Here is a 19,999-nt window from a genome sequence, read left to right on the forward strand (position 1 = left end):
AGTGAGCAGAGTTTATGGGATCAGCACACAAAACATGCAAATAAGAATACAGAGGAAATGCAACTTGTATTTTGCCTCTTTTTGAAAGGACAGTTGGAGAAAATAATGGGAATAATTTAAATCATAACAGTTATAATATTATTAGTATTATTAGTAGTAAACTATATAGCGGTATTTTTGGGGTTTTTTTTACAGGCAGATTGCTGCAGGTGTGACAGGTTAAATAGAGAAACTAAATCTTTTACAGCCCTTTTGAACCACAGGGGTGCTTTAAAATTATTTAAACAGTTGTGATGAAAAAGAGAGTGATATATGACGTGACTCTAAACATCATGAAGAATGCATTAGATAAGATAACTGTGCTGTTTATTTTAGACCTATACAGAACTACGCTGCTCCTAAAGTCTTATATCAGAGATCAATACATATATTAGACACTGCCTGAACATACCGGCTCTTTTATATGTACAACTCTGGCCAAAAGTATTACATCACCTAGAATTTTAGGATTGAGATCATTAAAAAAAAAAAAAACTGTATGAACATATTTTTGATATTTTATTTAACATCATGTAATTAAATCAACTAAAAAATGATATTGCAAAAGTCTACCAGAAGCCATAATAGTAGTACAGTGTTTCATGTTAGATTTTTTTTCTCTTTCAGTTTTTCATTCAATATGATAACTTAACATTATTCAGCAGGTTTCATTCGACTTTATGAAGTTAGTTAATTCTATAGGGTGATGCAAATCTTTTAGCCATAGCTGCTGGTACATTGGCAGAAGAAACTAAATCAATAACAAATAGTTAGCAGAGCTCCTTCCAGTCCAGGGCAGGCTTGAGTCCTGGAGACTGAACTGCTCCCTTCCACAAGCAAAGGCAGAGTCCTAGCGACCCCCCTAATGCTGACCTGAACACAAAGTACTGGCCCTGTGTGGTGAATAGGACGACACTAATATCCACTGTCTGTCTGGAGGCTATGTAATTGAGACCATTGTGACTTGAGCTGATTCAAACCCATGCCTCTCTGAATCTGTGTATGAAAGTAACATGGTATGAAATGTACAATTCAAATGTGGTGAATTACATCTATATCTGAAGCAGCCTTTGTGTGTAGGTCAGCCTCTTCTCATAAATGCAAAAACCTCCTGATTATGCTCCTGGTGTAGCAGGCAGACTGCATGCAAACTAGGTTCAAAAATGGATTCTGCTTCTTTTTTTTTTGTTTGCTTTTTATTTTTTTTACAGTGTGCTTATTCATAAGGTGCTTTAGTGAACAGAGTTTATGGGACCAGCACACAAAACATGCAAATAAGAATACTGAGCAAACGCAACTTGTATTTTGCCCATTTTCTGCAAGGGAAAAAGGGGGATTGATGGTACAGACAGGGGGTTGTTGCATTTATATATCGCCTAAAGTACATTATTTAGTTTATACTTTAAATGAAATGTTTTGTATTTCATGTAATCATGAATGTATTTTCTATGTATATATTTTCTCATTTATGTATTATGTGAAGTGTGCTATATAAATAAAGATTGATTGATTGATAGGTTGATTGATTGATACTGTACTCCCCTTGCCATTCCCTTCTGGACTTCTTCCTCTCTTACCCTCTTTTAAGCAGAGCCTGATAACTCCCACGGACAACAGAATCCCTATCTGTGGTGAATTTCATATATATCTGGGGAGCAGTTCACATACTGACTTTTCCAGCCTGTCCATAAATAAACCCTCTCATTAGATTCCAGGTATAGTAGGCTGACAGTTTGCACACTATGAAAAGCAATGCTTTCAGTTTATTAAGAATAGGCTTCTGAGGGGCCTAGATGGCTGAGACAGCAGGCTAATACACTAGCATTTTACCTGTACAGCTATGACCAACAGTTTTGCATCGCCACATAGAAGGAACTAATTTTGCTTCATAAAGTCGAATGAAACCTGCTGAATAATGTCATGTTAACATATTGAATTGCATACCACTTTGTAGTTTTCCATATACAGAACTTCACAAAAAACTGAACAAAATGGAAAAATGTGAAATAAGTTGGAAATCTAACATGAAATAATGCTATGGCTTCCGGTAGACTTTTGCAATATTGTTTTGTACTCTCTTTGATGACATGATGTTAAATACAATTATGTTCATATAGATTTTATTTTATTTGATTTCTAGGTGCTGCAAAACGTTTGGAAATAGCTGTAGTGATCTGCCACTTTAGATGCAAGTGTCCTTTAATTTTGCTGACACTAGATGGCGCTGGTGCTTTGACCTACACACAGCATTGGCAGCCCCTCTGTTCCTGTTGCTGATCTGCTTCCTTGTGAGGATGATAAAAACCTACCTGCAAGCAAAAAGATAAGCAGCCCCTTTTTGTCCATTGCAACCAGACTCGAAACTAGAGAACCCTGTAATGAACTTGTCTTTCAATACAAAATATGAATTCAGAAGTCGATGGTAACAGATCTAGAGGTAGTTGGAGGTCTTCCCAAGGGGCACCTCTGTATTAACCCAGCCAAGCTGTGCACCTGAAAATGCTTCTGTCTTCGTATGCAAATTAAAGTATAACCTGAAAAAATGCCATAAATATTTAAATTAATTTTGCAGTCCTCTCACCTACTGTACGTCTACCACTGTAGTAATGCTACCACTAACATTGGAAACGTATTTATGAAGCCTCTTGCACTAGGACCCAGGGGAAAACCTGAATCACCAAGTTGAACTGAGCTGATCTGAAAAAGGTTTGATTTCCTTGCTGTTGCATATTCATCTGGTCATCTTGTGCACCAGCATACTGTATGCCATCTTCCCTGAACAATGCCCCCTGTGCACCTCCACTATATTCCCAATTGTTTTCCATAAACACAGACTGTCTCTTGTGCCAATGTAGTCAGGTGAGTTTACACCTGTGTAACCATGTGTTATCCAATCACATAGTCATGTATACAGTGGCATCTCATCAACAGACCTTCCTTCATTAATTAAAAGGAAGATTGAATTCATATTATTGCAATTTTAGCTTGTTATTATGTATACTGATTTTTTTTTAATATATACCAATGAATATACGTGCCCCTTGAGCCAATGAGAAAGCTCTTAAAGCTCTTAATGTAATCCATCTTTCCAGAAAAATTACATGTTTTCAGACCTAAACAATGAATTGGTCTTGCAAGACCTGTATGAAGATGCTGAAATGGTCTCTAATTTATAAGGCCTTGAAATGTCCCTTTTATAATTTTAAATAATATTTAATGTGTGTGATATTGGGCCCTATTTCCAAAATGAATTACTGTAAAAACCTTTGTATAAGTCTATTTTCAAAGTTTTTTAGGGGGTCCTAAAAAGGGGGGAGTGACTTATACACCGGTGTGACCTATAGGCTTTTTCCTGATATTGTTGTCTCAAAAAGGGGGGGGGGGGGGGGGGGGCAAATTATACACAAGTGCGACTTATACGCTGGTTTTTATGGTACTTTAAAGGAAACAAAAAATATATAACCGACAATAAAAAGAGGAATGGTCTGAACCAGTTTATTGTTATTTATTTTTTTTTTTTTTATCCAAGCAGTTACAGCAAGCATAGAATACATTACTTAAAATATTATACCATATTTGTTTGCTTTATGCAGTAGCCTTACAAACCATTTCTTAACATTACTATTTTTTTTAAAGAACTTTGTGTTTCTGTTTGCATTTTAAGTTTCCATTTTGTCCTCTCACAATCGACAATACAACACCCCAAACTACCAAAACATAACATCCCATCAATTGTTCTTTCTTCATCACTATGCAAACCTATACAGTGTTCACAACAGAATCAAAGAATCAACGTTTAGAAACAGTCTCTATGATACTGGGATGTTTCCAGAAATGAGGCTTTTAGAACAATTGTTTTTAGGATAATAATAATAATAATAATAATATACACTGACTGGACTGAAAATTAGAGTAATGTATGCAAATCTATGTGGTCATGAAATATGTCATGTTATGCATTATCCATTAAGCTGTGTGAAGGATCAATGGGAAGGATCACTGTAACTTCACAGGGGCCAGGTCAGTGGCTCCGTCCATGCAGGGGCTGCATTGACCAAAGTGTCCATTGATTAAAACAGTCTCCTGGATTTGCAACATGCAGATAAACCCCTCATTGGCTAGAAAGCACAATTCTGGCAGCACACAGGTAATCACGGAGCCCACAGACAAGTGATGTTACAGTAGCCCAAATCACATCAAATTTCATTTCTGGTCAATACAAACCCCATTTCCAATTAAACAATGTCCCAGTCAGTGTATATACTGTCTGGTGCTCCCTTTGTAATTTCACAATTAGATTATTCACAAATTAAATAATTTAGTCCATATGGACAGTGAATTGTATGCACACTGTATGGACCTTTCACTAATTCACTGTCCTTTATATATTTCACAATTGTTTTGAAACAAAGAGGGAACACACATGACAGTTATGCAGTAAAAATATGTATATATATATATATTGTAATGTCAATTTAAAAACACGGATTTAAAATAGAAAAGCGTTTTCAATCCTTTATAAAGTTTTCCACAGTAAAAGCTTAGTAAACCAAAGAGAGGTGCTATATGGTAAAGCATATTAATAAACCACGGCAAACCATGGTAAACTATAGTAAATGCATAGTATAAGCATGAGAAAAGCATGGCAGCAGTGCAACAATATCGTGATAAACTTTTATAAGGGATGATACAGGAAACATTACTATGGAGTGATTTAATCTACCTCCTGTATACCCAGCTAGCATTAGTCAAAGCTGGATTTGATTGGCGTGTAGCACAGCACCAGGGAAACCCATTTGGATTGCATCAGACACCCATTTTAGGGGTGACCTCGGGTCAATGACGGGTTCAATCCAGTGGGATTCCCTGCTGCTGTAAAATGATCCAGTGGTGGCTTGTAGGTAAATCAAGTCGACTATGGTTATTCAGTGCTTTTAAAATACAACTTAAACACCAAACACAATAAAATATGAAAAAGAAAAAAATATTTCAAATATAAAAATCATATTAGAAAAAACATGCTTTTACATTGTATCTCAGGCTATGTTTAACTTAAAAACAGTGTTGGGAAGTTACTTTTTAAAAAGTAATGCTTTACAGTTATTGGAAAAATCGAACTATTTATAGTTATGTTTCCAAATAGTTACTTCTCAGGCACAGTTTACATTTTACAAAGCTATTTGTTTTTCGGTTTGGTCAGGCTACAGCTCAAAATATTCATTGAAGATCTAGCTATCGATCCCACTCATTGGCTCAAAGCGTGATAACGTGACCTGTGTGGTTTGACTTGCACTGTTGAAGTGCTTTCTAATATCCAAGTTATGCATTTTTTTAAAGAAAAAATTTCACTAAAAGTAACTTATATTTTAACATAAAATGTATATGTTAACACATTTAGTTACCTGTCTACTGTTACAAGTTACTGAAAAATGTACTCATGTTACAGTAATGCATGACATGCATTGTGTTACTCCCCAACACTGCTTAAAACCAATCAATGTACAGACAACTAAGAAAAATATAACTTTGAAGAAAGATTCTAGAACAGGGGTGTCCAATCATAGCCCTGGAGGGCCATTCCATCCCAGGTTTAACAGAAACAATGATATAATTAACTCCTTCAGGGTCTGGATGGAGGTTTAATTGGTTTGATTTAACAATTTAGAACAGGGTTGTAACAAAGACCAGCAGTGGAAGGGCCAACTTTGACCACCCCTGTTCTGGAACAACTTGGTTTTCCTGCAGATTTGTTAACTTTTCTCAGATTTTATTTTTTACTGAGGTGGAGCCCATTTATCTTGTCACCACCTAGAGAGTACAGCATATTGAGTGTCTGCTTCCCAAGGGGGGTGGAAAAAATCTGAGAAAACTAACGACTGGTGTTAGCACAAATCTGCTACCTACAGTAATGTTACCTTAGATAAGATAGCACAATATAAATGGCAATCAAAGGGTGTTAAACCAGCCATAAAACTAAAACACAGCAAAAGAACACAACGATTTGCCATGAAGTGTATCTGTAAAAGCCTTGGTCATTATCACTTTAACAAAATGCATTTAACATATCATTCCAATCCCAAAGAAAATAAGCCATTCGTCCCCATGAAGCAATGGCAGGCAGCCTGACAGGAAGAAGCTGATTCTGCTGCAGAAGCTGTAGCACTGAGAGCCTTCAGTGAGAAGAACCAGTTGTACCTGGGGGAGAAACAAGACTTCATGAAAAATAAACACAGATTCCATCAAAGAAAACCAACACCAACACCTGCACAAGCTTTATAGAAAGCGAGTTTTCAAATGCAGTACCTGCAATTGGTTCTGAATTATTTACAGTAATTCCATCTCTATCCGTGTGATTTATTAAACACGCAGATAGGCGGCTAGTTCCCTCGATTTTGGAACATTTAGCTGTTTTTTGTCTATTTTATATTTAACTCAAAAGAAAATCCTTGAGTGGGCCGACTGTTGTCAAGGTAACCTCAGCACCAGTAAGTACACACTGAGGACCCTGATTAACAGTGTCTGGAACCAAACTGTAACCTGTTCTGTGTGCTTAGCTGGTCAGTAGGATGCCTGAGAAAGGCCAGCCAGTTATCTATACTTATCTATACTAGACATCAAATAGACATCAATAAACTAGTTACAAAGTACCGTTTTTTAAATCAGAAATGTAGATCTGTGTTTTTGCTATTCATCTTGTTTGTGACAGGTGTACACATACTTAATACACTGTGAGCCTGTTTATTCTTGCAGTTTGTGGCTCATAAGCTTTTTTATTAAATGCGTTCTTAATGTCGTAATACTGTAGGTGCAATGAGAGCCACACTTTAGCCAAGTCACGGAACCTCATGAAATGGTGCCTTGTCAAACACAATACATGTTCGATGATGACCAGCTAGAGCAGGGCTTCTCAAAACTCGGTTCTGGGGACCCCCTGTGTCTGCTGGCTTTCATTCCAACTGAGCTCTCAATCAGCTATACCCTTAATTGAACTGATCCTTTGCTTAATTAGAGCTTTTTACTTGTTTTCAGCTCTTAAACAGTTGCAGATTTCAACTTAGCTTTAACATTTTATAAGTAACTTGACTCTGCAACTGTTTAAGAGCTGAAAATAATTTAAAAGGTCTAATTAAGCACAGTGACAGAGTGAAGGCTGGAATATCCCTCAGGGTTGCACCAGACCTTGTTCTTCACCTTTCAAAATACAAAACCAGGCCATTTACCGTTGTAGCAGATGAAGTTGAACCTCTCAGTGCAGGGTTTTTCAGTCCATTTTGACCCGTTCCTTGCAGTCATGACTCCACACTGGTTACACCCAGACTGGCATCGGGGTTCTTGAGCCCAGTTATCATAACAGGACTGGGCTCCGTCCACCCAGTACCAGAAGCCAAAGGTACAGCTCTGCAGCAGCCCGAGCCAGACATGTGAAGAGCTGGCCTTGTTAGCCTCTTGGGAAACCCTCTGGAGCTCCTGCTCTGACTCGATGCTGACCAGATCAGTGTAGTTGGATCTGCAGTACTCCACGGCTTCCTCCCAGGTTTTATTCTCGTTCACAAGGAACAGCTTCTTGCCATCTGCAAGCACAAGAAACCACTGTCTTATAAAACAGAGCTTTATTCGTTGTACTTAAGGAATGTTTTTTTTTTTTTTAAAGAGTTCTGTTAGTTTAAAAAGTGCTTTGAAAAAAATGAGACTAAATTGATTTTAAAAAGTTTTAAAAGGTTATCGTGAACTGCAAACTTGATTTAAGTAATGTAAATGGGCTATGCCGTCCTGCTTAAAGGGTACTCTCAGCTTCTAAAAGGGTTTAAAAGGCATGTCGTATGCAGACAGCCTAAAAGAATTGAATCTATTCAGTCTTGAACAAAGAAGACTACGCGGCGATCTGATTCAAACATTCAAAATCCTAAAAGGTGTAGGCAATGTCGACCCAGGGGACTTTTTTGACCTGAAAAAAGAAACAAGGACCAGGGGTCACAAATGGAGATTAGATAAAGGGGCATTCAAAACAGAAAATAGGAGGCACTTTTTACAGAGAATTGTCTGGAACCAACTCCCCAGTAATGTTGTTGAAGCTGACACCCTGGGATCCTTCAAGAAGCTGCTTGATGAGATTCTGGGATCAATAAGCTACTAACAACCAAACGAGCAAGATGGGCTGAATGGCCTCCTCTCATTTGTAAACTTTCTTATGTTCTTATGTTCTAAGATTAAACAGGGCTCCTTATCGTCATAGCACAAGAATGGATACTCTGTGCTACATGGACCATCGTTCTATTTAAGTGTATTACTGTCGTGTTTAATCAGCACACATTTCTCTTTGCCTCCATAGCTCCCAGGCTGATTTTTTTAAAAGGTTCTGAATGTTTATGTTTTACAGAATCTCCCTTTACATTATTCTGTATTTCCTCATTTTCACACGCATTCTTTACACTGACAAGGCTGTGTGGTTTTTTCTACAGTACTGTTGAGCTTGAGTTCTGAGTTATACCTGCTGGTATCTGCAACTCTCACACAGCTTACTCTAGAAGATCACATGACACATGGCAAATGGTGGTAGATGAGAATCAGATTGGACAAACTCCACTGTAGTGATGTGCATTTGTTGAGATATTTGGAATCGGGACCGAACCGGGTATCTGTCATTAGAACCGGGAATTTCGTTTCGGATTTCGGTTCCCATGTAGAAAAACCTGTCCATATGTCAATGTGTGAGCAAAAGGGGGTTGGGGTGACATCTTCTATACAAATAAACAAGTACTAGTGTACAAATGTACTGTACGCCAACCAAAAAATAAAGATTACCAAAATTAACTATATACACATTAAAGAAAAAAACACGGTACTAGATCCAGAAACGCACGCACACACGCACACACACACACACACACACACACACGCGAATACAGAAAATTGGCATCTATGGCTAACGGATGACCTTCTTTCAAGCATGCTACATCTTTTGAATATGTTATCTTCTTTAATAAAACTTTTTTTTGTTAATTAACAAAAAATATGTTTAATTAATATTAGAACAAATGCTACTTGTTATTAACATACTAAAGTGTAACTCCTGTACATACTGATAGAAGCTGTCTATTTTGGGGCTCACCTTTTCGTTGTACGTTGTGTTTATATATTGTAATGAAAAAACGCTGTTCTGGTCCTGAAAGGGAGTGTTTTGAACACGAATTCAAAGCGCAGCAGAGTGTATTGATCGTACGCTCATTACACTCTAGAGTGTTATCAACTTACATTCAAACACTCATGTTTTATACTGGGGAGTGTGTTGGGAGTCCTACATCACTACTCCACTGTACAAACTGCACATACCTGGAGAGGCCGGTGTTGAAGCTGAGTTTGAGGGTTGTGGATCTGTAAAAAAAGAAAGAAGGTGGGCTGCAGCAGGCAGGATAGCATTTCTAGCAAACAGGATTGAACACTGGATGAGACTAGGACGCTGTTGTGGTTTGCCTTGGTAAAAGAAAGGAATCAAAATTCTCCCGTTCTGCTAAAGTTGGTAAGCTTGTTTGTATCGCCTGCTCCCAGTATGTATTTATCTTTGTTGTTTTGTGTGGATTTGTTGTTTATTGTTGTATTGGTAATTTGTAGGGCAGGCTGTGCAGTGAGTGTCGTCTAGATCTACACAACCACGTTTTGCCTGAGGTAAACCTTTGTTCTTATTTTTTTCTATACATTTTTTAAAAGTAATTTTGGTACGTTTTTAGTTTAATATTGTATGATTCCTGGGGATGATTTTGGGTTCCATTTATTTTATCATATATCTGTAATGTGTTGCAAAGTAATGCAATTTATTTTTACAAGTATTTTATAAGGTTCAAATTCTATAAAGGTATTTCTTAAGAGAATGTAATGATATAATATGTGCACGACAGCACAGTGCTTTATTTCGATGGTATTTGTTTGTAAAATGTATATTCACTTAATTTTGAAGCATTAAAGTAATTTGAATGCGTTTAGACTGAATTTTGATAGAAAAACTAATAAGTATCTTAATTGTCTTTTTTGCTTTCATTTTAGTGAGCACCAATCATTGTTTCCACTATACTGTTTTCTTGGAAGTGTTTTTCATTTTATGGTTTCTTTCAGTTTTTCTGATTGTATGTGTGTGTTTTTTTTTGTTTTTTTTTATAGATATTGTCACAAAGACAGCCAGAGTGGGTGGCGTCAGACCAGAAAGGAATCCAAACACACAGACAGTGGTTGTGATGAGCTGAGTGCAATGGCTGCACTCAGCGTTTATTAACAAAATAAAAGGTTTCAAACAGCACAAAAACAGGACACGGCACTATAGCCAAAAAAAACATATAAACAAAACGGACTAAACACTTAACAAACGGTGCACGGAGAGACAAACAAACACGGTGAGTACAAACAAAACACTTCTCTTTACTTTTACGATCTTACTGATTTACTCCTTCTCTCTCACCCGTTCTCCACTCTCTGAACACCTAACCCCGACTGAATGAAAATGTGCCTCTATATATACTGTTGTGCTGGGATTCAATTACTAATTAATTATTCACTTGAATCCCAGCACGTGAATTAATTCTGTGCAACCCCGTGCTTACATATTACATTTAACCAGCACGTGAAGTGATTTGTGCCCTCCTCGTGCCTAAATACAAATCTACACTTTTTAAATACACGTGAAACACAGACCCGTTTATATCCCGTGTACCAATGACTATACACCAACATTTACACACGCAACATACAACACATAACACACAAATGCACACAGGGGCGGGGCACTTTGCCACATATACCCCCCCTTGTGCGCAGCACACATGGCCTCAACGGCCACCTCCCCCCTTAAATACCCAGCAGTCCAGGCCAAAGTCTCGGGCTGGGAAGGGAGGCTTCAGTGGGCCCATGGCTGGCCATGCTGTCAGCACCCCTGCCGGTAGTGGCACGGCTGACAGCCTGTTGGTTTGCTCCTGCAGCGAAACTGCTGCTGGGGAAAGTGGTCTCCTGACCTCTCCCCCTGTCTTTGTAGCCGGTAGCTCCCTTTGGTGGGGCTCCGACCACAGTACTGCCGGCAGCGAAGAAGCTGCAGTGGGAGCAGGTCTCCTGACCTCCCCCACGATCTCCGGCAGCGAAACTGCTGCAGTGGGAGCAGGTCTCCAGACCTCCCCCACGATCTCCGGCAGCGAAACTGCTGCAGTGGGAGCAGGTCTCCTGACCTCCCCCACGATCTCCGGCAGCGAAACTGCTGCTGGGGTTGGTGGTCTCCAGACCTCCTCCCCCTTCTTCGTGGCCGGCAGCTCCCCTTTCTGGGGCTCCGGCCACCATACTCCCTGCGGAGGTACGGGCAGCAGAGGCAGCTCCTGCTCCTCTGCTCCGGGCGGTGGCGGAGGCAGAGGCAGCTCCAGCTCCTCTGCTCCTGGCGGTGGTGGAGGCAGAGGCAGCTCCAGCTCCTCTGCTCCTGGCGGTGGTGGAGGCAGAGGCAGCTCCAGCTCCTCTGCTCCTGGCGGTGGTGGAGGCAGAGGCAGCTCCAGCTCCTCTGCTCCTGGCGGTGGTGGAACCAGCAGGTATTCACCCTCTGCTGGTGGAGGTGGGACCAGCAGGTATTCACCCTCTGCTGGTGGAGGTGGGAGGGGCAAGCAGTCCTCCCACTGCGGTGGAGGTGGAACCAGCAGGTATTCACCCTCTGCTGGTGGAGGTGGCGGAGGTAGAGGCGATGGGGCTGATGCTGGCCACTCAGAGGGAGGCTGTGGCGGTGCTGGCTCCCTCTGCTGTGGCGGCTGGGCATGTGCGCGCTGTGCTGCCTTCAACAGCATAGCTAGAGGCTGCTGGGGGACACCAGCATCCTGCCTTTCTCCCCCCCAAAAATTTTCAGGGGGTTGAGCCTGTAACTCCTCCCCTTCTGGCTCTTGGGACGGCACCAGCAGGTATTCACCCTCTGCTGGTGGAGGTGGGACCAGCAGGCATTCTCCCTCTGCTGGCAGCTTGGGTCCTACGGCTGTGGAAGCCCCGACTTCCCTCTTTTTGGGCTGTGGACGCACCGACTCCTCCCTTTTGGGCTGTGGACGCCCCGACTCCTCCCTGTTGGGCTGTGGACGCACTGACTCCTCCCTGTTGGGCTGTGGACGCACCGACTCCTCCCTGTTGGGCTCTGGACGCACCGACTCCTCCCTGTTGGGCTGTGGACGCACCGACTCCTCCCTTTTGGGCTGTGGACGTTCGGGCTCCCCCCACTCAGGCGTAGGACGTTCGGGCTCCTCCCACTCAGGCGTAGGACGTTCGGGCTCCTCCCACTCAGGCGTAGGACGTTCGGGCTCCTCCCACTCAGGCGTAGGACGTTCGGGCTCCTCCCGCTTGGGCTGTGGACGCTCAGGCTCCTCCCATTTGGGCTGTGGACGCTCAGGCTCCTCCCGCTTGGGCTGTGGACGCTCAGGCTCCTCCCGCTTGGGCTGTGGACGCTCAGGCTCCTCCCCATAACTGCGGAAGGGACAGTGGGCGAACAGGTGATCCTGGTCGCAGAGGAGGCACCCCGGCGATGGCTTGTTACATCGCCGTGGATGCCTGGCCCTTAGGCGGCACTCCTCCTCCCTGTCCTTCACCTCTTTATCTGTCTCTGCCTCCCGCTTGGGCTGTGGAGGCAAAACCAGCAGGCATTCACCCTCTGCTGGTGGAGATGGGGACAGCAGGTACTCCTCTGCTGGTGGTCCTGCTACCTGGGCTGCTGTTCTGTTTATCGTTGCCTCCAGGTAGCTGAGGAGAAACTCCACACCTTCCTCCAAGGTGTTTGGGGTGTGTTCCTGCTGATAGGCCTCCCATCTCTCACTGTCCATCATCCACAGGGCCCGAACGACTATGGGCAGAGCCTGGGCCTCCAGCCCAGCATTCTCCAGGAACCAGTCCCGCCATTTTGTGGCGTCTTCTGCCATTATATATATATTTTTTTTTTTAAACAAAACCCCTCCTGGTCTGACGCTTGGAGGCGCGGCTATCCCTCTTCTGACACCACGTGTCACAAAGACGGCCAGAGTGGGTGGCGTCAGACCAGAAAGGAATCCAAACACACAGACAGTGGTTGTGATGAGCTGAGTGCAATGGCTGCACTCAGCGTTTATTAACAAAATAAAAGGTTTCAAACAGCACAAAAACAGGACACGGCACTATAGCCAAAAGAAACATATAAACAAAACGGACTAAACACTTAACAAACGGTGCACGGAGAGACAAACAAACACGGTGAGTACAAACAAAACACTTCTCTTTACTTTTACGATCTTACTGATTTACTCCTTCTCTCTCACCCGTTCTCCACTCTCTGAACACCTAACCCCGACTGAATGAAAATGTGCCTCTATATATACTGTTGTGCTGGGATTCAATTACTAATTAATTATTCACTTGAATCCCAGCACGTGAATTAATTCTGTGCAACCCCGTGCTTACATATTACATTTAACCAGCACGTGAAGTGATTTGTGCCCTCCTCGTGCCTAAATACAAATCTACACTTTTTAAATACACGTGAAACACAGACCCGTTTATATCCCGTGTACCAATGACTATACACCAACATTTACACACGCAACATACAACACATAACACACAAATGCACACAGGGGCGGGGCACTTTGCCACATATACCCCCCCTTGTGCGCAGCACACATGGCCTCAACGGCCACCTCCCCCCTTAAATACCCAGCAGTCCAGGCCAAAGTCTCGGGCTGGGAAGGGAGGCTTCAGTGGGCCCATGGCTGGCCATGCTGTCAGCACCCCTGCCGGTAGTGGCACGGCTGACAGCCTGTTGGTTTGCTCCTGCAGCGAAACTGCTGCTGGGGAAAGTGGTCTCCTGACCTCTCCCCCTGTCTTTGTAGCCGGTAGCTCCCTTTGGTGGGGCTCCGACCACAGTACTGCCGGCAGCGAAGAAGCTGCAGTGGGAGCAGGTCTCCTGACCTCCCCCACGATCTCCGGCAGCGAAACTGCTGCAGTGGGAGCAGGTCTCCAGACCTCCCCCACGATCTCCGGCAGCGAAACTGCTGCAGTGGGAGCAGGTCTCCTGACCTCCCCCACGATCTCCGGCAGCGAAACTGCTGCTGGGGTTGGTGGTCTCCAGACCTCCTCCCCCTTCTTCGTGGCCGGCAGCTCCCCTTTCTGGGGCTCCGGCCACCATACTCCCTGCGGAGGTACGGGCAGCAGAGGCAGCTCCTGCTCCTCTGCTCCGGGCGGTGGCGGAGGCAGAGGCAGCTCCAGCTCCTCTGCTCCTGGCGGTGGTGGAGGCAGAGGCAGCTCCAGCTCCTCTGCTCCTGGCGGTGGTGGAGGCAGAGGCAGCTCCAGCTCCTCTGCTCCTGGCGGTGGTGGAGGCAGAGGCAGCTCCAGCTCCTCTGCTCCTGGCGGTGGTGGAACCAGCAGGTATTCACCCTCTGCTGGTGGAGGTGGGACCAGCAGGTATTCACCCTCTGCTGGTGGAGGTGGGAGGGGCAAGCAGTCCTCCCACTGCGGTGGAGGTGGAACCAGCAGGTATTCACCCTCTGCTGGTGGAGGTGGCGGAGGTAGAGGCGATGGGGCTGATGCTGGCCACTCAGAGGGAGGCTGTGGCGGTGCTGGCTCCCTCTGCTGTGGCGGCTGGGCATGTGCGCGCTGTGCTGCCTTCAACAGCATAGCTAGAGGCTGCTGGGGGACACCAGCATCCTGCCCTTCTCCCCCCCAAAAATTTTCAGGGGGTTGAGCCTGTAACTCCTCCCCTTCTGGCTCTTGGGACGGCACCAGCAGGTATTCACCCTCTGCTGGTGGAGGTGGGACCAGCAGGCATTCTCCCTCTGCTGGCAGCTTGGGTCCTACGGCTGTGGAAGCCCCGACTTCCCTCTTTTTGGGCTGTGGACGCACCGACTCCTCCCTTTTGGGCTGTGGACGCCCCGACTCCTCCCTGTTGGGCTGTGGACGCACTGACTCCTCCCTGTTGGGCTGTGGACGCACCGACTCCTCCCTGTTGGGCTGTGGACGCACCGACTCCTCCCTGTTGGGCTGTGGACGCACCGACTCCTCCCTTTTGGGCTGTGGACGTTCGGGCTCCCCCCACTCAGGCGTAGGACGTTCGGGCTCCTCCCACTCAGGCGTAGGACGTTCGGGCTCCTCCCACTCAGGCGTAGGACGTTCGGGCTCCTCCCACTCAGGCGTAGGACGTTCGGGCTCCTCCCGCTTGGGCTGTGGACGCTCAGGCTCCTCCCATTTGGGCTGTGGACGCTCAGGCTCCTCCCGCTTGGGCTGTGGACGCTCAGGCTCCTCCCGCTTGGGCTGTGGACGCTCAGGCTCCTCCCCATAACTGCGGAAGGGACAGTGGGCGAACAGGTGATCCTGGTCGCAGAGGAGGCACCCCGGCGATGGCTTGTTACATCGCCGTGGATGCCTGGCCCTTAGGCGGCACTCCTCCTCCCTGTCCTTCACCTCTTTATCTGTCTCTGCCTCCCGCTTGGGCTGTGGAGGCAAAACCAGCAGGCATTCACCCTCTGCTGGTGGAGATGGGGACAGCAGGTACTCCTCTGCTGGTGGTCCTGCTACCTGGGCTGCTGTTCTGTTTATCGTTGCCTCCAGGTAGCTGAGGAGAAACTCCACACCTTCCTCCAAGGTGTTTGGGGTGTGTTCCTGCTGATAGGCCTCCCATCTCTCACTGTCCATCATCCACAGGGCCCGAACGACTATGGGCAGAGCCTGGGCCTCCAGCCCAGCATTCTCCAGGAACCAGTCCCGCCATTTTGTGGCGTCTTCTGCCATTATATATATATTTTTTTTTTTAAACAAAACCCCTCCTGGTCTGACGCTTGGAGGCGCGGCTATCCCTCTTCTGACACCACGTGTCACAAAGACGGCCAGAGTGGGTGGCGTCAGACCAGAAAGGAATCCAAACACACAGACAGTGGTTGTGATGAGCTGAGTGCAATGGCTGCACTCAGCGTTTATTAACAAAATAAAAGGTTTCAAACAGCACAAAAACAGGACACGGCACTATAGCCAAAAGAAACATATAAACAAAACGGACTAAACACTTAACAAACGGTGCACGGAGAGACAAACAAACACGGTGAGTACAAACAAAACACTTCTCTTTACTTTTACGATCTTACTGATTTACTCCTTCTCTCTCACCCGTTCTCCACTCTCTGAACACCTAACCCCGACTGAATGAAAATGTGCCTCTATATATACTGTTGTGCTGGGATTCAATTACTAATTAATTATTCACTTGAATCCCAGCACGTGAATTAATTCTGTGCAACCCCGTGCTTACATATTACATTTAACCAGCACGTGAAGTGATTTGTGCCCTCCTCGTGCCTAAATACAAATCTACACTTTTTAAATACACGTGAAACACAGACCCGTTTATATCCCGTGTACCAATGACTATACACCAACATTTACACACGCAACATACAACACATAACACACAAATGCACACAGGGGCGGGGCACTTTGCCACATATACCCCCCCTTGTGCGCAGCACACATGGCCTCAACGGCCACCTCCCCCCTTAAATACCCAGTAGTCCAGGCCAAAGTCTCGGGCTGGGAAGGGAGGCTTCAGTGGGCCCATGGCTGGCCATGCTGTCAGCACCCCTGCCGGTAGTGGCACGGCTGACAGCCTGTTGGTTTGCTCCTGCAGCGAAACTGCTGCTGGGGAAAGTGGTCTCCTGACCTCTCCCCCTGTCTTTGTAGCCGGTAGCTCCCTTTGGTGGGGCTCCGACCACAGTACTGCCGGCAGCGAAGAAGCTGCAGTGGGAGCAGGTCTCCTGACCTCCCCCACGATCTCCGGCAGCGAAACTGCTGCAGCGGGAGCAGGTCTCCTGACCTCCCCCACGATCTCCGGCAGCGAAACTGCTGCAGTGGGAGCAGGTCTCCAGACCTCCCCCACGATCTCCGGCAGCGAAACTGCTGCAGTGGGAGCAGGTCTCCTGACCTCCCCCACGATCTCCGGCAGCGAAACTGCTGCTGGGGTTGGTGGTCTCCAGACCCCCTCCCCCTTCTTCGTGGCCGGCAGCTCCCCTTTCTGGGGCTCCGGCCACCGTACTCCCTGCGGAGGTACGGGCAGCAGAGGCAGCTCCTGCTCCTCTGCTCCGGGCGGTGGCGGAGGCAGAGGCAGCTCCAGCTCCTCTGCTCCTGGCGGTGGTGGAGGCAGAGGCAGCTCCAGCTCCTCTGCTCCTGGCGGTGGTGGAGGCAGAGGCAGCTCCAGCTCCTCTGCTCCTGGCGGTGGTGGAGGCAGAGGCAGCTCCAGCTCCTCTGCTCCTGGCGGTGGTGGAACCAGCAGGTATTCACCCTCTGCTGGTGGAGGTGGGACCAGCAGGTATTCACCCTCTGCTGGTGGAGGTGGGAGGGGCAAGCAGTCCTCCCACTGCGGTGGAGGTGGAACCAGCAGGTATTCACCCTCTGCTGGTGGAGGTGGCGGAGGTAGAGGCGATGGGGCTGATGCTGGCCACTCAGAGGGAGGCTGTGGCGGTGCTGGCTCCCTCTGCTGTGGCGGCTGGGCATGTGCGCGCCGTGCTGCCTTCAACAGCATAGCTAGAGGCTGCTGGGGGACACCAGCATCCTGCCCTTCTCCCCCCCAAAAATTTTCAGGGGGTTGAGCCTGTAACTCCTCCCCTTCTGGCTCTTGGGATGGCACCAGCAGGTATTCACCCTCTGCTGGTGGAGGTGGGACCAGCAGGCATTCTCCCTCTGCTGGCAGCTTGGGTCCTACGGCTGTGGAAGCCCCGACTTCCCTCTTTTTGGGCTGTGGACGCACCGACTCCTCCCTTTTGGGCTGTGGACGCCCCGACTCCTCCCTGTTGGGCTGTGGACGCACTGACTCCTCCCTGTTGGGCTGTGGACGCACCGACTCCTCCCTGTTGGGCTGTGGACGCACCGACTCCTCCCTGTTGGGCTGTGGACGCACCGACTCCTCCCTTTTGGGCTGTGGACGTTCGGGCTCCCCCCACTCAGGCGTAGGACGTTCGGGCTCCTCCCACTCAGGCGTAGGACGTTCGGGCTCCTCCCACTCAGGCGTAGGACGTTCGGGCTCCTCCCACTCAGGCGTAGGACGTTCGGGCTCCTCCCGCTTGGGCTGTGGACGCTCAGGCTCCTCCCATTTGGGCTGTGGATGCTCAGGCTCCTCCCGCTTGGGCTGTGGACGCTCAGGCTCCTCCCCATAACTGCGGAAGGGACAGTGGGCGAACAGGTGATCCTGGTCGCAGAGGAGGCACCCCGGCGATGGCTTGTTACATCGCCGTGGATGCCTGGCCCTTAGGCGGCACTCCTCCTCCCTGTCCTTCACCTCTTTATCTGTCTCTGCCTCCCGCTTGGGCTGTGGAGGCAAAACCAGCAGGCATTCACCCTCTGCTGGTGGAGATGGGGACAGCAGGTACTCCTCTGCTGGTGGTCCTGCTACCTGGGCTGCTGTTCCGTTTATCGTTTCCTCCAGGTAGCTGAGGAGAAACTCCACACCTTCCTCCAAGGTGTTTGGGGTGTGTTCCTGCTGATAGGCCTCCCATCTCTCACTGTCCATCATCCACAGGGCCCGAACGACTATGGGCAGAGCCTGGGCCTCCAGCCCAGCATTCTCCAGGAACCAGTCCCGCCATTTTGTGGCGTCTTCTGCCATTATATATATATTTTTTTTTTTAAACAAAACCCCTCCTGGTCTGACGCTTGGAGGCGCGGCTATCCCTCTTCTGACACCACGTGTCACAAAGACGGCCAGAGTGGGTGGCGTCAGACCAGAAAGGAATCCAAACACACAGACAGTGGTTGTGATGAGCTGAGTGCAATGGCTGCACTCAGCGTTTATTAACAAAATAAAAGGTTTCAAACAGCACAAAAACAGGACACGGCACTATAGCCAAAAGAAACATATAAACAAAACGGACTAAACACTTAACAAACGGTGCACGGAGAGACAAACAAACACGGTGAGTACAAACAAAACACTTCTCTTTACTTTTACGATCTTACTGATTTACTCCTTCTCTCTCACCCGTTCTCCACTCTCTGAACACCTAACCCCGACTGAATGAAAATGTGCCTCTATATATACTGTTGTGCTGGGATTCAATTACTAATTAATTATTCACTTGAATCCCAGCACGTGAATTAATTCTGTGCAACCCCGTGCTTACATATTACATTTAACCAGCACGTGAAGTGATTTGTGCCCTCCTCGTGCCTAAATACAAATCTACACTTTTTAAATACACGTGAAACACAGACCCGTTTATATCCCGTGTACCAATGACTATACACCAACATTTACACACGCAACATACAACACATAACACACAAATGCACACAGGGGCGGGGCACTTTGCCACATATACCCCCCCTTGTGCGCAGCACACATGGCCTCAACGGCCACCTCCCCCCTTAAATACCCAGTAGTCCAGGCCAAAGTCTCGGGCTGGGAAGGGAGGCTTCAGTGGGCCCATGGCTGGCCATGCTGTCAGCACCCCTGCCGGTAGTGGCACGGCTGACAGCCTGTTGGTTTGCTCCTGCAGCGAAACTGCTGCTGGGGAAAGTGGTCTCCTGACCTCTCCCCCTGTCTTTGTAGCCGGTAGCTCCCTTTGGTGGGGCTCCGACCACAGTACTGCCGGCAGCGAAGAAGCTGCAGTGGGAGCAGGTCTCCTGACCTCCCCCACGATCTCCGGCAGCGAAACTGCTGCAGCGGGAGCAGGTCTCCTGACCTCCCCCACGATCTCCGGCAGCGAAACTGCTGCAGTGGGAGCAGGTCTCCAGACCTCCCCCACGATCTCCGGCAGCGAAACTGCTGCAGTGGGAGCAGGTCTCCTGACCTCCCCCACGATCTCCGGCAGCGAAACTGCTGCTGGGGTTGGTGGTCTCCAGACCTCCTCCCCCTTCTTCGTGGCCGGCAGCTCCCCTTTCTGGGGCTCCGGCCACCGTACTCCCTGCGGAGGTACGGGCAGCAGAGGCAGCTCCTGCTCCTCTGCTCCGGGCGGTGGCG

General features: G+C 47.2%; 1 protein-coding gene across 1 annotated transcript in view; it reads right to left on the reverse strand.

Annotated features, from left to right (window-relative positions):
* Positions 1–6,211: 6,211 nt before the first annotated feature.
* Positions 6,212–19,999, reverse strand: part of LOC117419283 (macrophage mannose receptor 1-like) — a 36,842-nt gene continuing 23,054 nt past the window's right edge. The window contains exons 7-8 of the mRNA XM_059010623.1: positions 7,260–7,610; positions 6,212–6,234 (exon numbers count right to left, since the gene is read on the reverse strand). Of these exons, the coding sequence (XP_058866606.1) occupies positions 6,212–6,234; positions 7,260–7,610 (374 nt within the window). The remainder of the gene's footprint in view (positions 6,235–7,259; positions 7,611–19,999) is intronic.

The sequence above is a fragment of the Acipenser ruthenus genome, chromosome 41, assembly GCF_902713425.1.
Source record: "Acipenser ruthenus chromosome 41, fAciRut3.2 maternal haplotype, whole genome shotgun sequence".
NCBI classification, from domain to species: Eukaryota; Metazoa; Chordata; class Actinopteri; order Acipenseriformes; family Acipenseridae; genus Acipenser; species Acipenser ruthenus.